Source organism: Callithrix jacchus, chromosome 5 (genome assembly GCF_049354715.1).
Source record: "Callithrix jacchus isolate 240 chromosome 5, calJac240_pri, whole genome shotgun sequence".
Classification (NCBI taxonomy): Eukaryota; Metazoa; Chordata; class Mammalia; order Primates; family Cebidae; genus Callithrix; species Callithrix jacchus.
This window is the reverse complement of record NC_133506.1, coordinates 104,356,797-104,378,745: the sequence shown is the minus strand read 5'-3', so window position 1 is coordinate 104,378,745 and position 21,949 is coordinate 104,356,797. Positions and strand designations below refer to the sequence as shown.

At 39.7% G+C, this 21,949-nt stretch overlaps 2 protein-coding genes across 2 annotated transcripts in view; one reads left to right on the top strand and one right to left on the bottom strand.

Moving 5' to 3' along the window:
• The first annotated feature begins 2,066 nt into the window (after window positions 1-2,066).
• Window positions 2,067-16,957, top strand: CRYBA1 (crystallin beta A1). Its single transcript, XM_035300892.3, has 6 exons — window positions 2,067-2,102; window positions 4,377-4,441; window positions 5,424-5,542; window positions 7,298-7,439; window positions 8,913-9,055; window positions 9,458-16,957. Exons 1-6 carry the CDS (start codon window positions 2,072-2,074, stop codon window positions 9,603-9,605), a joined length of 648 nt encoding a protein of 215 aa, XP_035156783.1. The 5' UTR covers window positions 2,067-2,071; the 3' UTR covers window positions 9,606-16,957.
• NUFIP2 (nuclear FMR1 interacting protein 2) overlaps window positions 10,801-21,949 on the bottom strand; it is a 34,189-nt gene continuing 23,040 nt past the window's right edge. Inside the window, exons 3-4 of the mRNA XM_002748226.7 lie at window positions 21,756-21,788; window positions 10,801-19,416 (exon numbers count right to left, since the gene is read on the bottom strand). Of these exons, the coding sequence (XP_002748272.1) occupies window positions 19,364-19,416; window positions 21,756-21,788 (86 nt within the window). The 3' untranslated portion in view covers window positions 10,801-19,363. The remainder of the gene's footprint in view (window positions 19,417-21,755; window positions 21,789-21,949) is intronic.

Here is a 21,949-nt window from a genome sequence, read left to right as displayed (position 1 = left end):
GAAAACCACTCTCTACTAAAAATATTTTTAAAATATCTGGGTGTGGTGACAGATGCCTGTAATCCCAGCTACTCAGGAGACTGAGGCAGGAGAATCACTTGAACCTGGGAAGCAGAGGTCACAGTGAGACGAGATCACGCCACTGCACTCCAGCCTGCTGGGCAACAGAGCAAGACTCCGTCTCAGAGAGAAAAAAAAATTTTGGTTTTGAAAGTGTAGATGGTGGGAATTCTCGCCCCTGGTCTGGGTGAGCTAGAGGGGAGAAGCAAGGACATCTAGGTCCCTATCAGCTTGCCTAGACAACTTCACAGAAAAGCACCTGGGAATCTGAGATGGAGTAGGTGAACCCTTTACATCTAGATGGTGAGTCCAAAGGGGATATTCAAAGGGTTGCCTTCTTCCCCTTCCTACTGCTGCCCAAAGATTACCCGCAGGTTGAAAGAGCCCTTTCCTCCTGGAACAGATGTGGGCATGGGCTGTTTGGGAGCAGAATGGTGAAAGGAATTAACATTGAAGACAAAGGGACAGGCAGCCAAGATCATTTGAGGAGGAAAAATTGCTTCATTTTTAGGCTCCTTCCCCTTTTGAAACAGATCACTTGCATTCATCATATGCTCAGTGTTTATATGCAGAACTGCAGTTTAGCCAGGGAGGTCTCTTTCCTCTCCTGGGATTTTTTGGGCCATTTATGCATTACTCCTGAGGGAAGGCCAGTGCAGGGTAGTGACTTTGGGGTTGGTTAGAACTGAGTTTGAGTCTTGGCTCTGCTGTTATTAATATTGTGACCTTAGGCAAGTCACTTGATTGTTCTCCGTCTCAGTTTTTTCATCTGGAAAACAGGTGAAAACAGCACTGTTGTGGTGATTGTGAAAATGTATTTCTTTCTTTTGTTGTGGAAAAGTATCTAATTCAAACTTTTCAAGTAAAAATATTTAGCATGTGTCTAATATATAGGAATTATTCGGGCCGGGCGCGGTGGCTCACGCCTGTAATCCCAGCACTTTGGGAGGCCGAGGAGGGTGGATCACGAGGTCAACAGATCGAGACCATCCTGGTCAACATGGTGAAACCCCGTCTCTACTAAAAATACAAAAAATTAGCTAGACATGGTGGCGCGTGCCTGTAATCCCAGCTACTCAGGAGGCTGAGGCAGGAGAATTGCCTGAACCCAGGAGGCGGAGGTTGCGGTGAGCCGAGGTCGTGCCATTGCACTCCAGCCTGGGTAACAAGAGCGAAACTCCATCTCAAAAAAAAAAGGAATTATTCAACAAAAGGTTTAATTCTTTTAAAAAACCCTAAAGCTGGTGGGGGCACAGTGGCTCACGCCTGTAATCCCAGCACTTTGGGAGGCTAAGATGGATGGATCACCTGAGGTCAGGAGTTTGAGGCCAGCCTGGCCAACATGGTGAAACCCTGTCTTTATTAAAAAATAAAAAAAATTTTTTTTAAAAACCCCTAAAGTTATAGCTCCAAAATTTTAAAAGAAAATTGCAAAATTAAAATGAATATTTAATAAAATAGCTACAGAGAGACTCATGTTTGCTAGTCAACTATAATTGAAGTCAACTCCTACATAGTTATATATAAATACAACATAATAAAGATTCCCAAGAATACAATGAACCATTTTTTCTCAATAGAGTTCAGAATTATAATTCCTTTACATTTTTTTAACAACAAGAAATGTATGTCCTGTATGGAAGTGGGGTGCATTTTGATGTGCTTGATATGACACAGGAAGATCCTAAGGTGGTGTGAGGAACCTGGAGAAGGACAAGAGACAAAGTCTCATGGCAGAGACCTCTGCCCTCACCCCCTAGCTGCTCTGAGATTAAGACTATAGCAGCCAAGGCCTGCAGCAGCCAGCCATGCCCATAACAGTGAGGCCTCTCTGGATTTCTGTATCCCTGGTTTAAACAAAGGCCTGAGGGATGCCTGCCCAGCAAGCTGAGCCACCAAAGCTCTGGGGATCAGAGGGAACAAAGACAGAGGGAAAGAAGAGTGCTGACAGGGCCAGAGGCCAGAGGCCGCAGGGCTATAAAGAGGGAGGCCACAAAGCAAGTGGCACCAGATGGAGACCCAGACTGTGCAGCAGGAGCTGGGTGAGTAAGGCCCTCAGGGTGCCCTTGCCCTTCTTCTCCTTGCCCTGCAGAGACATGCCCAGGAGAGGGCTCAGTTCTCCTGCCTACTGTATAGAGCCTTCTAGGGTAGCTGGAGAAGAGTGGGGAACTCTGGGGGAAGGCAGCCTTCTCTTGTCATCCCAAGAGGAGTCACTTATGTAGCAATAACCACTGCCCTAGCAACCAAGGTTGGGGGTGGGCATGGGCCCCCAAGAAATGAGCACGGAGAAGGTATGGGGACAGGATCTGGAAAATGTTGCTTATTCAGACATTCAGAATGGAAAGATATATTACAGAGTTTACACACATCATTCCTGGGCCTGATACCAGCCAGATGGAGGGCCATGAATATCTTTCCTAAGTCAAGAAACCTGATATACAGATACACACTGGCCTGTCTTCCCTCTTCCCTTCCTCCCCGCTCTTTTCCTTCCTCTTTCTTGCTCCTATCCTTCCTTTTTTTTTACTCATCCTACCATCTTTACTGTCTACCTAACCTCTATGAGCCTCAGTATCCTGTGTAAAATGGGGATAATGATCATTCTTAATTCATAGGTTTGTGTGAAGATTAAATGGTGAATGCATGTAAAGCATTTAAAACAGGCTGGATGTGTAGATAGCCATTGATGAATGTTAACTATTACAACTCTTTTCTGTTTTTTTTTTCTTTCCTAGACAGAGTCTTGCTCTGTCTCCCAAGCTGGAGTGCAATCTCGGGTCACTGAAACCTCTGCCTCCCAGTTCAAGTGATTCTCCTGCCTCACCCTCCCCAGTAGCTGGGATTACAGGCGCCTGCCATGCCCAGCTAATTTTTGTATTTTTTAGTAGAGACGGAGTTTCGCCATGTTGGCGAGGATGGTCTGAAACACCTGACCTCAGGTGATCCACCCACCTCAGCCTCCCAAAGTGCTGGGATTACAGGTTTGAGACACCACGCCCGGCCTATAACTCTTTTCTTCTTCACTTTCCTTCAGTAAGTCTTTTCCAATGTCTCCTCATCCCCCATCCCAACATGTGCTTAGCACGGGGCTATACCAATCCCCCAGAAGACCCAGGCCTTGCCACTGAGGTGCTCACCAGGACATTCAACCAGAACACAGATCGGTACTGTGAGGAGTGCTAGAAATCAAGAAAGAAAGCAAGTGGCTGTGGGCTGGAGAAGGCAGGGAAGTCTCTGAGGAGGCAAGGTCAAGGCTGGGTAGGATCTAGGAGATAGAAAAGCAGAAAGGTGCCAGATAAAGATGAGACCATGAAGGGTTACGAGGGAGTTTGGGGCTTGGGAATCCTGGCGTGGCTGGCTGTTTGGCCAGTCACATAAGGGGTCTGGCTTAGGTGGCTGCCAAAGAGTTTCTATTGGGCACAGAGGCAATACTGTCACCTGGAAGCAAATGAGAGGACAGGGTCACAATGCTTGTCAGTGCTTTACCTGCATGATTGTTTCTGATCCTTACAATAACTCTGCATGTTGAAGCTTTACCAACGGAAAAACTGAGGCTCAGGCTGGGTGCGGTGGCTCACATCTGTAATCCCAACACTTTGGGAGACTGATGTGTGTGGATCACTTGAGGTCAGGAGTTCAAGACCAGCCTGGCCAACATAGTGATCCCCATCTCTACTAAAAATACAAAAACTAGCTGGGCATGGTGGTGCATGCCTATAGTCCCAGCTACTTGGGAGGCTGAGGCAGGAGGATCACTTGACCCTGGGAGGTAGAGGTTGCAGTGAGGTGAGATTGCACTATTGCATTCCAGCCTGGGAGACAGAGCAAGACCCTGTCTCGAAACAGCAACAACAGGCCAGTTGCGATAGCTCATGCCTGTAATCCTTTGGGAGGCTGAGGCAGGTGGATTGCTTGAGCTCAGGAGTTCAAGACCAGCCCAGGCAACATGGTGAAACCCTCTCTTTACTAAAAATACAAAAAAAAAAAAAACAAAAAAATTAGCCAGACGTGGTGGCATGTGCCTGTAGTCCCAACTACTCAGGAGGCTTAGGCAGAATTGCTTGAAACCGGGAGGTGGAGGTTGCAGTGAGTTGAGATCACGCCACTGCACTCCAGCCCAGGCGACAGAGCGAGACTGTCTCCAAAAGCAGCAGCAACAAAAACAAACCCCTGAGGCTCAGCTAGTGAGTGACAGAGCCAGAATTCCAACCAAAGTCTGTCTTGCAGACTTCAAGTCTCCTTTACCTTTTGAGGTATTTTCTCACCTCGCCCTCCTCCCCAGAGGCCATATCACTTCGGTGTACTCTGTCTTCCAGAAACCCTTCCAACCACCAAGATGGCTCAGACCAACCCTACGCCGGGGTCCCTGGGGCCATGGAAGGTAAGCCTACCCCCATCACATCCAACAGGGCAGGGGTGAGATGCTGCACAGAGCAGGCTCCAGGCCTGTGCTCATCCATGAGGCAGTGACCAACAAGTAAAATCCCAGTCTGTAGGGGAAGGGTCCACACAAGCTCCAGGTGCTGTCAAAGGAAGGATCTCTAGGATGTCCCGTTGGACAACAGAAGGATGACTCTGGACGCCAAGATGGGCGGGAGATGATAACAAGTTTCCTAACTCCTTTCTCCTCCCCGCTGCTACAATCATCTTAAAATACAGCAGCCCAGCAAGGATTATGTCCATGGAGAAAATTAGGGCCCATAAAGAGATTTACTACTAGATCCTAATATATCACTGGATTCAGCCTCCCAGCCTGAGGTTGGCTTTAACCATTGGCCAAAGTGGTTGATCCTCAGACCTCTCACTGGCCTCTCTGCAACACTCCCCACTCCCCTTTTGGGTCAACTCTGAGGCCAGCTCACAGCTTTGGGAGTGGTCCTCTGGTAAAGTCCATGAGCCAGGTTTTAGTTCAAAGTACAAAAAGGGTTGACCACAACTCTCCTTTACACTCTAGATTTTTATAGATGGTATGTCTGGAGAAGCTAAGAATCTATAGGAAGCTCCTGTGACTCCTAGAATCCTGGCCTCTGGGCCATGCTTATGAAGGAACTGTGGTGGAATGGGAATCCATAAGTCCTCGGCCTGTCCACTGGTCTAGCTATTATCCTTGGCAGACCATTCCTATCATAAACCATTCCCTCCTCCACCTCTTCCCTAGTCTGGGCATATGAACACCAACTAGTGGCATTAATTCAAACCCCTTCCTGTCCTGTCTACTCTGGAAGAGACCTCTCATCAGGCATCCCAGGCTACAGCTGGTGACAGAAAACACAGAGTCAGACACAAGTTAAGCTGCTGAGCTGGGCCTGTTTTTCCGGACGTACCAGGTTCTAGCTCTCTTGAGCCATTCAATCCCATTTCAGATAACCATCTATGATCAGGAGAACTTTCAGGGCAAGAGGATGGAGTTCACCAGCTCCTGCCCAAACGTCTCTGAGCACAGTTTTGATAATGTCCGGTCCCTCAAGGTGGAATGTGGCGCGTGAGTATGGACCTCTGCAGAACTGCAGCCTCTTATTTCAGGTCCCTTCAGACATGGGACCACAGGGTGGGGAGAGGGGAAGAGAGATGTTCCTCTAGGCTCTAATCATTTCTCGGAGAGAGGCCTCGAAAGAAATCACTACATGGATAATTCAGTAAGCCAAAGCTAGAAGGAACATGAGGTTCTCAGTGGCTTGGTACTAGATTTTGGGGAGTGGAAAAAGAAATATATACAACGAGGTGGGGCAATGACAGTAATGAGATTTTTGCTTCTGGAGCTCACAGGCTGCTACCTAGGGTACCCTCAGAACACCTACAAGACCCTTGAGTTTTTCTTGCCTGCAGAAAATCGGCAGAGAAGAATTTGTCAAGTGGCTGCCTCTTTATGGCTAACTCTCCTCCTGCATGTCCCGGAGCAGACACTGTTAGCTAATTTCTCTATGAAAAAGGAAACCTCAACTCCATGACTCCAGAGACATGTTAGTTCCTGATTCATCCTTCAGGCAGTTTCTTGTTGATGGTTAATCTTGGTGAGGGAGACCCTCTCATTTCTGTCCTCTGACTCTTGGCAGGGTAGGCCTTTATCATCAGCCTGTTTTCAGGCTAAAAGATTCGCCCTTGACCTAGGTAGAACTGGCCTACATGTGAATAGGCTTCAACAAGTTGCTTGCCACCAAAATCAAGCTCTTCAGTCCTTTAAAACAAGTAACACTTTAAGGTGTCATCACTGAGACCCAATTGTTAAAAACTAAGCTGAGTGTTTCAATAAATTAAGCATAGGTAATGGGCCACTAGGTGAAAGAACTCACAAGTCATAGGAAAACAGAGACTAGTAACCCATCAGTTGCCTGTTCATCCGTGTGCTTTCTTAGGAAGAAGCCAACATGTTTGGCTTGAGCCAAAGCAATAGTCCAGGGGTGTCCAATCTTTTGGCTTCCTTGGGCCACATTGGAAGAATTATCTTGGGCCACATATAAAATACACTAACGATAGCTGAGGAGCTAATAACAACAACAAAAAGCTCATAATGTTTTGAGAAAGTTTATAAATTTGTTTTGGGCTGCATTCAAAGCTGTCTTGGGCCACATGCAGCCTTGGCCCACAGGTTGGACAAGCTTTCAGTAGTCAGTCACTAGATCCTGAACCAGGTAGAGAATAAGTGACTTGGAGAAAAAGAAAAAAAAAATTTTTTTTTTGAGACAAGATGTCACTCTGTTGCCCAGGCTGCAGTGCAGTGGGGTGATCACGGCTCACTGCAGCCGCCACCTCCCAGGCTCAAGCGACCCTCCCCACTCAGTCCCCTGAATAGCTGGGTCTGTAGGAGTGCGCCACTACCCTGGCTAACTTTTGAGTTTTGTAGATAGGCTTTCACCATGTTTCCCAGGCTGGTCTCGAACTCATGGGCTCAAGAGATCCGCTTGCCTTGGCCTCCTGAAGTGTTGGGACTACAGGCATGAGCCACCACACCCAGCCAGGAAATAGAATTTTAGATTGACTTTGCTAATACACTCCACTCAGACCAGTGAGGTAGATAGACATTTTCAGTGATAATCCAAAAACAAATTATCACATTCACAAACCTGCTTAGTATAGCTGTCAACGCATTCCTCACTTCTTGTGATAAATTACTTTTGCACACCTCTACTGGGATTGGCTTGATATTTTACCCCACTTATCTAAAACGAAAGATGCCTTCTCCCCAAGGCCATATAGGCTTTGAACACCATGAACAAACAACACTACATGTCTTTGGCAGCTGGATTGGTTATGAGCATACCAGCTTCTGTGGGCAACAGTTTATCCTGGAGAGAGGAGAATACCCTCGCTGGGATGCCTGGAGTGGGAGTAATGCCTACCACATTGAGCGTCTCATGTCCTTCCGCCCCATCTGTTCAGCTGTGAGTCTCTGCAATTTCCACTTCTGTGCATGTGAGGGATGGGACAAGAGGGTGTGGACAGACTGACATTAATGTTTCTCATCAGTTATGCTGATTGTGGCAGGCAAAAAGAGTTAAAAAAAAAAAAATGAAAACATTGCTTTCTCTTCTAAGCCTGCTATTTGATTTTTCTGCACCAGGTGGTATTTCCCTTAAGCTAAAAGGGTCTTACAGGTGGCGATAAGTTGATACTCAAGAGCCTGGTAAACTTGCAAAACACGAGTGAGTAAAAGTGCTTACCCTGTAGTAAAAAGTAAATCCTTACTGAGCAGTGTTTGAGGGGGAAAAAAAGAAAAAGAAAAAGTAAATCCTTGGCCAGTTAAATTTCAATCTGTGTAACATTTTACTGCAGCAACAGGGAAATGCTGAAGTAACCTTTCAGTAAGTGGGAATGACCGAAGAAACAGGCAAGTCTTCCAGTATCTATCTACATTGATTGATAATAATCTTGTTCCTAACACTTAAGTATTACTCAATAATGCATCAGCCTGGGATGTTTCTGGTCTTTGGAAGAGTTCAAGCAGAAAGCAGAAAGACCTTGAAGCGTATGTTGAAAATGATCCCTGTATTAGGAGTGAAGCTGGGCTAGAACCTTTCCAAATATTCAGTCTGTATGTGAGTTTCTCATGATTTTGGCTAATAATCTCACCTTAGTCCAAGTCTTGCCAAAATTCAACTGGTGGAGAAGTTAACCTAACTAGCTCTAAACCAAAAAAATACTTCTCTATCTGGAAGTAATTTCAATCTCACTTTTAAAAACATTTCATTTGCCCACCCTAAGGTATAACTGACATACAGTAAAATGCACTGATCCTAAGTGCATATTCTCATGAGTTTTGAAAAATATATAGACCCATGTAACCAACATCCTAACCATATAAGTAACATTCCATCATAGTTCCCTGGTGTCCCTTTCCACTCAATTGCTCTCTTACCACTTTGTATCACCGAACAGTTTTGTCTGTTTCTGAAGTTTATACAGGTTAGACTCTGCCTTTTTAATGCTTGTGTAGTATTCATTTCCCCTACTGGACACACAGGTTATTTTCAACACACACACACACTCAAGCACACACATGCATATTTGGGCTTCCTTTTTCTATTAATTTGTGAGATCTTTTTTCACATTAGTGAATATTAAGTCCCTTGGTTGGCTGTATCTTGCTAGTTCTTTTTCCCATTGTCAAATTCTCTTCATTGTTCCAAAATAGAGTATCAGTTATTTGTACATTCTATATGCTATGGTATTTAAATTGGAACAAAATTATGGTAACTTTTTTTCTTATAAATCTGTTGCCTTAATCTTTTTAAAATCAATGATCATGTGCATCCTTGTGTAACCCAAAAAATAGTGTTCCAATTTTAAAAAAAACATAAAAGAATGACAGCCATAGCACTAGTATTAAACATTTTAAAACAATTTCTGAATTACAGAATCATAAAGAGTCTAAGATGACCATCTTTGAGAAGGAAAACTTTATTGGACGCCAGTGGGAGATCTCCGACGACTACCCCTCCTTGCAAGCCATGGGCTGGTTCAACAATCAAGTTGGCTCCATGAAGATACAAAGTGGGGCGTAAGTACAAAAACAGGGTTGGAACAGATTTCAAAGTAATTCCCTGGGGTTGCATCAATGGTCGTTTTTATCAGATTTCCTATGTATCAGTATGTCACTTTCTAGTTATACAGAATTTTAAATCTCAAGTTCTTTACACCAACTACCCCTGAAAGTTGCAGATTTTTTTCCCCAGACATGCCTCTAAGGAAGAATTTGTTTACTACTTACACCTCTTTTCAAGATTAAGGCTAATTAACTAGCTGTAGCCATATTAGGCTTACAAATAGTGCCTGACACATTTAGGATGGCTTTTTCTAAGCCTAAAAGCATCCGTTATCATTGTGTTGAGAAGAGGCTCAGGTTTTGGGGTGTTAACCAGATTCCTAGTTTTAATAATGCAATGTACTTTTAATTTCCTAGCTGGGTTTGCTACCAATACCCTGGATATCGTGGGTATCAGTATATCTTGGAATGTGACCATCATGGAGGAGACTATAAACACTGGAAAGAGTGGGGCTCTCATGCCCAGACTTCCCAGATCCAATCGATTCGCCGAATCCAACAGTAGTGGATTAAAACCTCCAAGTACGAGAATTCCTTAAGGCACGAAGCCTTGCTAAGCACTCTAGAATGAGTTTTATGTTCTGCTCACATTGCTTTCAAATGTTAGCTGCTGAAACCCACAATAAATGTCATTAAAAAAAAAAAAAAACTTTGTAGACTGAATTTAACTACCAGGCTTCACATAAATCACACCTATGTGGATGAGAATTTTTGTTGTTGTTGAGACAGGGTCTCTCTGTCACCCAGGCTGGAGTGCTGTGGTGTGATCTGGCTTACTGCAGCATTGATCTCCCAGGTTCGTGATCCTCCTGCCTCAGCCTCCTGAGTAGTTGGGACTACAGACACCTGCCACCATGCCGGGATAACTATTGTATTTTTTGTAGAGATAGAGGGGGTATCTGTGTTGCCCAGGCTGGTCTCAAACTCAGTCTCAAGTGATCCACCCATTGCAGCTTCCCAAAGTGCTGGAAATACAGGTGTTGAGCCACTGTGCCCGCCTGGATGAGAATTTTTAAAGTCAAGCTTCCATAAAACTCCACATTCTCTTTTGTGTCCTTGCAAGCCACTTACCAGGCCAAGGACAATTATTCCTTATCTCCAAGAATAAACCACATGACCTAAATGTTATCAATCTCTATAGTGACTGACACACTTTCAGTAAATATTTTTATGTCCTTTGTCCTCCCATCTCCTGCTCTTTCTTATGTTGAAGTTGGCACTGATTTTCCTTTCATCTTGTGACAAATCAGTACTAAAGAAACAGAAGTTTCTCCAGTGTGTACTGCCACATATTTCAACATTAAGTTATGAATAAATTCAAATCCACAATCTTGGCAGCTTAACATTCTAGTTGCTTAACTGCTTAGCTCAATTTTGATTTATTTCATTTGGAAGAGCATAAGGCTCAATGTCCTACAAAAATGTAGGATAGCTTTGGATTTTTCAATAAGCATGCCAATTCTAAGCACTGTAAAAACCTGAATGATTAAAAAAATATGTTTTTCTAATCATAGAACCACAGTACACTTGAGACTTAAATTCTTCATACATCTGACACTTTGGGGAAAAAAAATCATTATCAATGCCACAAACTTAGGTTTCAGTATTTTTTTTTTTAACGTTTTATCAGCTGCATTTAAGATTCATCACTAAGGACTTTTTAAAAAAATTAAAGCACACAAAAGATAACAAACACCTCAGAAACTTTAAAATTTTTTATTCAACAATGTACACTTATTGTCTCTCAATTTGATCTACAAATTTCTCAAGTTTTTTTTCTGATAAAATAAGTAAATCTGGGTATGGTTGTAGAGTGTAATTTATATTTTTAAAACACTGAACATGAAGTAAGACATCAATAAAGGAAGATAATCATGTAACTGACACTTCCTCAGAATCCATGACATCAGAAACAGCTATAGCAAATATCTAAGCATTTAGCAAAAGGGCAAATTTCTGGTCACTGTTCTTGTATCTATCTTTTTGACTGGGCAAAGCAAACATTGAAACTTTTTTTTGAGAGGGGGAAGGGAAAACATCCTTTAACATACCTGTACTCCACTTACTATCCATTCCCCTAGATTAAGAGGTAACTCAGCTCCTAAGTGCCTCTGCACAAGACAGAGAAATTACTTTGCTCTTCCAATATATTCTAAGGCTGAACACAAGTGTACTGACAGATGCAAAGAGGAACCATAGCCATCCAAGATGATGCTTGCTACATGCTTGCATTTCTGCCTTTTAAGGCCATGCAATTATGGGTCACCTTTTGAGTCTTAACTGAACGACTTAGTTTTTAACTTCCACTATCAATGAAGATACATATAGAAGGGTTTTGCTGTGTCCCCAAAGTCAACAACATACTTGAAGAAGTAACGCTCTTCTATATATTGAAAAAGCTATAAAATGGAAATATTTATTTTATATGTAGGAGCATGGGGGAAATGCCATCAGTAATATCTTCTACTTAAACATATTAGCCTCTCCTACAAAGGTCCTGAAGCAATGACAAGAAAAAAAAAAAGACTTTATAAATACACACACACACACACACAAAGTAAAGCTATTTAGTACATGCAGACTGCAGCACTTGAACCAATTTCTAAACTTGTTCTAATCAGATACACATTTTTGAAAAGATACACATTATCTTTAAAACAACCTGTGCTTTGATCTTACAAACAACAGAATAATTTTAATCTCAAATTAGTCATTCAGTAAACTAATTTATGCTAAAGCAATAAAGGTAAAAAAGACTATCCTACCTTTAAACCAGCTTTAAGACATAAAACTGTCACCAAATTCCATGTGACAAAGGTCTTTCATTTCAGTTTGAATTACTTTCCATTTCTATTTGATCAAATAAACCAAAATATTACTAAGGAAGAGCATCCAATGATTTGTAAAGCTGATAAAACTGCCCTGTTTCAAGAAAAGCCCTTTAATAGATACAAGTCAAGCTCTCATTTAAACTGAACTTTATTAAAATAGGTGCCAGTTTTCCTCTCTCCTAGTTCCACTGATGAGCTAGCCCAGAATGATATAACTTTAAGCCAAGTTTCCAATGATGGTAAAGCTAAGAACAGCAAAGTAATAAGGACAAATAGGTCACTTTTGGTAATGACACACAAATTAAACTTTCAAAACATGTGCATAGCTTTATTCATCTACTTAGATCTAACCTTTTCATGGAGCTTCAGCAAAATTCGAGTGTGCAAAATGCATTTCTAAAACGTAATGCAAGCAAAGCTTTCACATTTACACTGGCAGGAAATACAGAGAGAAACTAACAAGTCACATCAGGGAGAATTCAGGTTTTTTTTTTTAAATGACAAGAATTGCACAGTTTATTATTTTGAGACAATTGTTGCAGACATAAATATTTAAAATTTTCTAAGCAAGGTGCTGTTAACAACAAAATTTTTTAAGTTGGAAAGAGCTGATAACTTGGATCATAGCTCACACAGAATTCCAAATTAAAGTGGACTTCATTATCTCCCTACATTTTGCAAACAATGCTTTGTATAACACTTCTTTAAAACACTAAAGGAGACAGCAAGCTGAAACTTTTTTCAAAGCACACAAAAAATGGTGTCATCACATTACTTGAAGAAGGTGCTGAGGGGAGAAGGGAGTGAAGAATCCTTTTACTATTTCCCACTACAGAACAGCCACTAACAGACTAAGAACAAAAAAGATACAACAAAAAAAGTAAATCACTTCCCCAGATTATAAAATAGTTCCAGTTTGACAAGATCTATAACCTTAAACAGAGCACCAGTTGGGCAACAGAATGAGCATTTCATAATGCATAAAAATTAGTGAGGTGGTAAGAACCATCAACTATCTCAGGCATTACTACATGGCCTTCCCAATTTTTTTTTTTTTTTAATATCCATGCAAGGCACATTGATATAAAAATAGACCTCTGGCCAACAAATATATTAAATAAGCAAATTAAAATTTTGGCTTTGCAATAATATTGGCAACATCAAAATATAACCAGATAGCTTTGGCCCACACATCCTTCTTATTCCTCCACCTCATTTGGTGTTTCCCACCCATTATTTTGAGCTCAATCACCTTCAAGTTTGGGTATGTGCTTGAGAAATGACTTTTTGTCAAGTAGCATTCTTACTAAAGTTTTCCTTTGCTAAGTAAAAATATAGAAGAGAAACAGAATAGTTGGAGTTTTGATTGATTTGATTTAAACTAAATCTGATTGGTTCAGGGCAGCATTATTTCTCCTCTATATACAAACAAAAATAAGTCCCCAGCTTACATAGACAAATGTTTTCTAAAAGATCAGCAATAAATCAATGACACTAAGTCCTTTAAGCCATTCTTCTCAATTCCTCTTTCTGAGGCAGAGAGAGGGAGTAATAGAAACAAAGCTAAGATTTAAACTATTTTCAGTAGTAGAAGACATTTAAGGCCAAAATGTGTACTATTAACAGAATTCTTATGTTCCTAAGTTATTGTCCTTCATAGGCCAATACCAGCTAAGAATTAGTTACTTGTACTGACTCCCTCCCAAAGAGAATTTTATAATCAACTCACTCTTGTTAGTGGCTGTGCTACAGGAAAGGTATCAAAGCAACCTATGGTATATGTATGATATATAGTAATGTAAAAAGTGCATCACATTCTTGATTTTCAGTTTCTCATAGCAGCAGCAAGATTAATCTAAGACAGAAAACAGTTGTATTTTCATTCTTAAAATGCAACAATATCTAATGAAATGTATTCAAGATCATGAAAGGATCCTCCTCTATGAAGGATAAATGAACACAGACTAATAATAGACAAACGGGTAAACTAAAGCCATTCATTCATATTTACATATTAAAACCACTTTTGTTAACACCAAATCTTTACATCTAACAAAAGAAATAAGCATTTTAAGAATAAAACAGACATTACTAAAGCAGTATCCATTTTCAGAGCCTTTGATTAGCACCTGAGGAAAAAAGGGTTTATGGAAAGCTATATAATTTGTCTCAAGTTAGCTTGTTGGTCGTAAGAGTACAACTTTGATATGCACTGAAAGTAAAACTAAATTGGAAAATAAATGTTTGTAGCTGTTTTAATAAGGCTGTAGAAAAGGGATACTGGCCAGGCGTGGTGGCTCACACCTGTAATGCCAGCACTTTGGGAGGCCGAGGTGGGCAGATTGCCTGAGGTCATGAGTTGAGACCAGTCTGGCCAACATGGTAAAACCTCATTCTCTACTAAAAATACAAAAAATTATCTGGGTGTGCACCTGTAATCCCAGCTACTCGGGAGGCTGAGGCAGGAAGAACTGCTTGAACCAGGGAGGTGGAGGTTGCAGTGAGCCAAGATGGCACCACTGCACTCCAGCCTGGGTGACAGAGCAAGACTCCATTTCAAAAAAAAAAAAAAAGAAAGAAAGAAAAGGGATACTGCATTATTATAAAATGAATATAGCTGTTCCTTAGTTTCTAGCCCATAACTGATTTACCATTCCCAGTAATGCAAAAGCAATATACCAATCATGCTGCACTGGGTGTTCTTACTATGCAGACAACCGAAAATTCTATTTGCACTATTGTTGGCATCCTTTTAACTACTCTAAGATCTTTCTTGAGCAGCAAAATGATGTGAAATTTAATTTAAAACTCAGTAAAGCAATGCTTTTGAGTGGAGCTAATGACTCATCACTCTCCCAGGTGGTCCTGGTTCTCACACAGGTAATGTATATTTTAAAAGAAACATTTATGATACCAAAACAGACCATCTTTTTCACCATGAAAGAATCCTGGTGCTCTGTTAATTACATTAATAAAAATAACATCGATATTAAGAAGTAATGTTAAGCTATGTGTCGCCTCTGGCAAGCTTAGAGGAGCTATTTATGCTTCTAGTCTTTTTTCCTCTGCCTTTCCCTTTTAAGCAAAATTTTGTTGGGGGTAAGGGGAGAAGAGCAAATCCTACTTTTTTCTTTCAACTCCAACAATTAAATCATGGATAGGGTTATTAAGATACTACCCTATGATACTCTACCTTGACTGGTATGGCCATCAACCGATCTGACCCTAAAGACCATGTGTCCTATAGCATAACTGTTCTGCACAATTAACATATTTATACAAGAGGGATCAGCTGTTATTTGAGAATGTAGCCCAGTGGCATAACTATACTCATAATCCCTGGAAATTTGACTTTCAACCTATTTCTCTAGAGAGCCTAGCAGGAATGACTCCCTTCTTATTTACAGTGGAATTAGCCATTTGATATATGACAACTTCACACTAAATGGCTTTTTTCTTTAAAAAAGTTTACAGCAATTACAAAAAAATAAAACAGATGCTTCTGATGTGGGGAAGCAACAATCCTAACCACCATGAATGAAACTAATGCTGCTATGTTATGTTTTTTGAAAATGTTGTATTGTGGACAACTCCCAAGGCTGAGGTTTGTCATATTTTCCCTAAAAACTGTTATGTGTAAAAACAATGCAGCACTTTTCCTTTATGAAGTTTCTGTAGATTGAGTAATGACTAGGTAAGCAGATGAATAAGGAGACAGCAAAATTCTAAAATGTAGAAACTCTCTGGCCATTTATTTCAAGGAAAAAAAAACCTGTCACTAAATTCCTAGTTATTGGCTATCCCCTCCTAGAAAGTAGGAGGAAGGGCTGGCTACTATAGATGCTGTAAATACACTTTATGTGAAGGTTCATTACTAAGGAGGTTAGAGCAAAGGCTATGTAACTAACTTCAGTTCAGCAAAGTGGGGGTGAATAAAGAGAAAGATAAATACACCCTGTGTATTTTGCAGGAAAAGGGGATTTAAGACACCTACAAGAGTGGTATGTGACACAGAAGCCTACAATAATCAAAACAGATTTAAAAAGAAATCTTTACCCATAATTAGTATCTTCATAGCTATTAAAAAAATAGGTCATAATTTCATTCTTAGTGCCATTTTTCAATACTACCCTTTTAAGGATTTAAACCACCTGACTTTTTTCTGTGTAATGAAAACAAATGGCACAAAATAAATACAAGTTCATTCTCTGAATACTAATGTCTTATACACATTCATTTACTAATTTTTAATATCTCCATCTTTCCCTCACACACTCAACACACACATACACACATGCACACACACAAACACACACACACCCCTTTTTCAGTCTTTATAATGGAGGGATGTTAAAAATTCCCTCTAGACTGTATTTGGTTTATGCTACAGTACTAATACTCTGAGTTGAAGGAAAACTCTTTAGACCAAACAATAACACACGTTATTTAAATGTGCTAAATTAATCACAGCTGAAGTTTGTTTAGAAGCTTACACAAAATAATCAGAAAACGGATCGACTTAAGATTTTTTTTAATAAGTGCTCTGTAAGGAATTGTGTGAGGACCTAAGGAGAAAGATTGCAACAAATAGAGTTAAGTGTTACCAAACAGCACAAAGAGATTTGTCCCAAAGTCCTGCTTGTACCTAGGCAATTAAGTCTATTAACCTAGTGCCCCCAAAATACTGACAGTTAATATGATGGGGCACCAGGGTTCTCAGAAAGTTAACAGACATTCCTAACTATATACCTCTAACCATATAGTCAAGGAAATTCCTGTGGAGAAATCAAAGTGAAATGTTGCATTGTTTTATTTAGAAGTAAGACTCTCAAAAACCTTTGGACAGACAGAGAAGGGATACATTCTCTTTTTGGCTTCTCTGAACACTGAGGCCTGAGGGATATGGGAGGAAATTAGGAAAGCAATAGCTTTCTACTAAACATGTTTAATCAAGTGTTGCTTCTAAGTTAAAAAGCCCAATTCGGGTGGAGGCTGGGTTTGGTTTTTGTTTTTCCTTTTCAAATATATTCATTCAACCTCTGTATGTCACAAACCCAGAAAGTTTCTTGTGAGTTGTGAGACAGAACTTTAAAACTGCAGGCAAGCAAAATGGACATTTAAAAAGGGGGGAGTGGAGAGGGGAATCTGGCCCTAAGGCGACAAGTGGTTACACAAGGCAATTGAACACACAGCAGAACTTTAAAACCTGTAAAACAAACTGGAGCCTTTTTTCCCTTTAATCAACCTTCTATGTCTTTTTTTTTAAACTTTTTGAAAATTTTTATTTAAAAAAAAAAAAAAAAACACAAAAACACAGACTTTTCACTTCAGTTATGTGGTATGTTGCATTTTCCAGTTTGTTCAATGCTTTAAAGCTCAAGGATGCCTCTGCTTTCAATTGTACATGGGCCTGAAGCATCCTAGCTTTTGGCAAGCAGGCAGGAGACTCAACAAAAATCAAAATAGGAACAAGGCAGACTAAATGCAGGGCACATCTGTAAACATATTATACATTTGAAAATTACAATATCAGTAAAAGTGATACAGTTTACAGGTGAAATGAAACTATCTGGAACTGGCCTACCACAAGTTTCTGAACCTGGACTGATACAATAAGTTATTATATATATATATATATATATATTATGTATAAAAAAAAGTTTTGTTTACATCAAGTGGAATTGGCAATCCATGCTCATACTTTTAAAATCTAAGCAGGGCAGAAATCCAGACTAAAAAGGTATTTACTCTATGTGAGTCCAACAGCTTCTTTCATGAACTACTTGTTAAAAGCCTCAAATAATCAACAAAACAAGAAAACCCATCCATATTACAGTCACTCAAAACTGGACATTTCTTAAGCAAAGGGGTAGAGCAAAAGTAGTTACTTTCTCCCCAAATACCCCAGGGGATCCAGTCTACTTTTATCAGAAGACTGCAATTCTTTATATAAATGCCCTGCTATTTTAACCTGTATTTGACAAACATGGATATACTAATTTCTGTGTGTGTGATGTGATGCTGTGTTAGGCCAGACAACTTGTTTATTATGCTACTAACATCACCCAATCTCAATTGGACCCTTAATTTCTGCACACACACACACACAAATTTATTTTAGCATGCTATACACAAGCTGCAGTGCAACAGGATGGCAATGTAATAAGACAGGGCTACTGCTCTTCTCTGCCCTGAAGAAAATTTCCAGAATTTCACATTATTTTTCTTAAAAACCCATTTTGCTCTAGTAATAAAATATATTTATTAAGATATAATTAGAAGCTAATAAGCTCAGAAGTATAGCTTGCATGAAAACACACCTTCTATAGTCAGGGTTTAATACCTTCTCACTGGCTAAAAACACGAAAAGTTTTAAAGTTTTCATTTCTTCCCCTTTAGATTTTGCTGAGAAATTAAAAGAGAATTTACAGAAAGGTGTAAGTTTGTCTTAGATGTTTGATGAAAAACAAGGAAAACAGCACATTTAGTGTTAGTGACAGAGAGCAAGTCTGGAGCACCTACAGTTGAAAAGCAGAATATATTTTTGCTCCCAGTCATACAATTACATTAAAATATGGGCACAGGAATATTTTTCCAGATAGTATATCTAAGCCAATTGCTTGTTCTGCAACTTTTCTTTAAATGACACGCATGGATTCTTCAGTTGTTAAAGTCCAATATGTAACCAAAGCCATGTTAACTATGTACCATCAACTATTCCAGAATTGTAGAACTTCAATGCCCTCCCCAATCCCCACCCCACAAAAAAAAAAAAAAAAAAAAAAAAAGGAAAGAATTTCCCTAACACCCCACAGAGGCTGCTTAACTCCTGACAAGACATGCAAATCATATTCGCTAAAAAAAAAAATACACCCTGCAAACTTCAAGGCATTTATCCAGCATTCTCGCAGGGCTTAAAGTAAAACCAAAAAGATCAAGGGAGGACTGGGGGGAAAATGTTGAATCATTCTGGGTTCCCCATGATTAGTGTATCACTTTAGTCACAGAACAAGATAGAGATCTTTTGAGTGGATTTGCCTTTCCAGTGGGTCATTTGTTGCCCAAGTTGATGACAGCAGGAACTTTAGAACCACACTTGTTAAGTCCGTATTCATTAATCACTGTGCATTCACACTTAAAAACAAAAACTAACAAAAGAAAAAAAAAACCTATTCAGTACCGGAGATTAAATAACCATGTGTAGTCTCTTGAAATAAATTTGATTCCTTAAGAAGTCTAATTACTTTCAGTTGCCTTTTTTTAAATAACTATATATATATATATGTATATATATATATTTGTATATATTATCCTGTGATTCTACTTATGGTTCCTCTGCTGCGTTGAAGATCTAGGAGCATAAAAGCCTTGTGTCCCCCATGAACGGTGGCTCTAATGCTGCAGAAAGGTTACGAATAGGCAGTCTGGTCCTTCATTGATCTGGACTATCCATGGCTTCATTGTAAGTGATTATCCTTTTGGGATCTAGAGAGACGATTAAAAAAATAAATAAAAATAAGGTCTAGAATCTCAAAATGCCCATGTTCCAATAACAAATCCCAAATAACAATCACTTAAACTGCCCCCCTTTTTTATGAAAACAAAACTTCAAGCCCATTTCCTCTTTGTATTAACACATGTATGATCCAGTTTCTCAATTCAAAAGTAGTTGTTCGGAATTCCAATGAATTCCAAGTACCAGGTCCTCTAGCCAGTGATGGCCTCAATTCCTAAAGATCAGAGGTGGTTGGGTCCACTTATTAAGGGTTTTATGTACTTCTACTGATTACAAAAGCAGTGTAGTATTTGAAAACAGCAACCACAGAAAAAAACCTTGTCACCAATAATCCAATAGTAAAAGAAACACTTGGGATTTTTCTTTTGCATTTTTCAGCAAATGAAGTCAAAATTTATTTTAACCAGTGTGGATTGTCTAACAAAGAACTATCTAAGTAAAATGTCTCCAAAAACTGGACAATTAGAGAGCAAAACTATCAATTCAGTCCTAATTAACACTCAATTTCCCACAGTAACACATGTCTTAATTCTCAGCAGTAACAAATCTTTCAGATTCAAAACTTAAAACTGTTAGAATGTGTCTGGTGGGCAAAGACTCCACGGTCATTCTAAATTCTTACTATTTAGCTGCATGCTCCCCTCTTCTCGAGGGGCCCTGTCTTCATTATATATATATTTTTGCTACCTATTCTAAGAACTTTTTGAAGTATACATGCTTAAAAATAAGGGGGTAGGGCAAATCAATACAACTTGTCACCTAATGGAAAATTTTAAAGGCCTGGAAATAATATTGGAAGAACTCAGTCTACTTCAGTCTAAGAATCAATCTAGTATAGTCCAGAGATAGCAGCCTGCCATGAAGAACATGCTCACTCCTAACAGTGAATGGCCATTTTACAGTAAAGACAGGTTAGGTATACTTCGCAGAGTATATTTTCTTTTCTTTCTTTCTTTTTTTTTTTTCCAGACAAAGTTTTGCTCCTGTTGCCCAGGCCAGAGTGCAAGGGCACAATCTCAGCTCACCTCAACCTCTGCCTCCTGAGTTCCAGTGATTCTCCCGCCTCAGCCTCCACAGTAGCTGGGATTACAGGTGTGTGCCATCACGCCAGGCTAATTTTGTATTTTTAGTAGATGGAGTTTCACCATATTGGCCAGGCTGGTCTTGAACTCCTCAGGTGATCCTCCACCTTGGCCTCCCAAAGTGCTGGGATTACAGGCATGGGCCACCATGCCCAGCCTGCAGGGTGTATTTTCTAGTCTATGTTTTTTTCATTTGTTTAATAAGATACACGGAAAGCAACTCCTGAATAAACAACGTTGGGAAATCAGGGGAACCTACATCCTAGTCCTGCCCCTGTCTAGCTTATAGAATCTCACTAGGCTTCAGTTTCCTAATATGTAAAATAAGAGAATTTCTTACACATTTGAGGTCCTGAAATTCCAGAAATTTCACATTCATCTGAAATTCATTTATATTAACTACTAAAGCAAATGAGGAGTAGGATATAACTCAGTTACATGGTTCTGAAAACCCAAATCTATTGTCAGTGACTACTATAAAACTCTTACTTTATTTCATGTATTCCACAATAACCATATCTTAATATATTCAGGAAGAAGGCACACAATAATCAGGGTAATCAATTTTAATTTCTAACTATCTTTTCAGAGAATATCCAGCCCAGATAAGGCTCCTATAATAGCTAATATTTTTCTGAACTATGAATTTCAGTTCTTAGGCTATTTGTTATTTACCATACAAATACACAGAAAGACTAGCGAAAAGTGTATATACTTACTCATGTTGGTTTCCTACATTAATAACATTTATGGCTTGTCTTACTTTCAAAACCAGGAGGGGAAATAACAATACAATGATTCTTATCTTTAGCAGGTAAAGAAGACTTTCATCTATTCTTTTCACTTACAGTATTGCCCCATCCTCAGCAGTCATGTTACGGTAGTGTCTTTTTGTTGCTGCAGTTTTTTCTTTTTCATATTCACCTCTTAATAGTATCACATTATTTTTCTATTTAAAAAATAGAGACAGGGTCTGGCTATGTTGCCCAGGTTGGTCTTGAACTCCTGGACTTCAGCAATCCTTCTGGCCTTGGCCTCCCCCAAAGTGTTGCAATTATGGGCATGAGACACCCTGCCCAGCTGCTAGTGCCTTTTGATTGCAGTCATTAAATAACTCAAAATACAAAGTCTATTTGGTAAATTACTACCCATCTGTTAATCCCACCAAAAAATAATGTCCAGTGATGACTAATTAGTGACATTTTAAGTAATATAATCTTTCTTACCTTGCTTCTGCAAATTCCAAATAGATTCCATTTCTGCAAAGAAAGAAAGAGAATTACATACTAAATTTTGGTGAGCAAAGTCTGAAGCTATGCTTTTCATTTTAAATCTAAAAAATCCTAGACTGCTGCCAGGCTGGAGGTAAGGTTGAAAATGGCAAAATTCTATGAAGCTCAAACAAAGCATTTGCATTTTC

Bases quoted from the DNA above. Each gene is read 5' to 3' on its own strand.
- CRYBA1 (XM_035300892.3), top strand. From the start codon at position 2,072: ATGGAGACCCAGACTGTGCAGCAGGAGCTGG. The intron at 7,440-8,912 runs GTGAGTCTCTGC...TCTGAATTACAG, and splicing joins TCCGCCCCATCTGTTCAGCT to AATCATAAAGAGTCTAAGAT. The intron at 9,056-9,457 runs GTAAGTACAAAA...TTAATTTCCTAG, and splicing joins ATGAAGATACAAAGTGGGGC to CTGGGTTTGCTACCAATACC.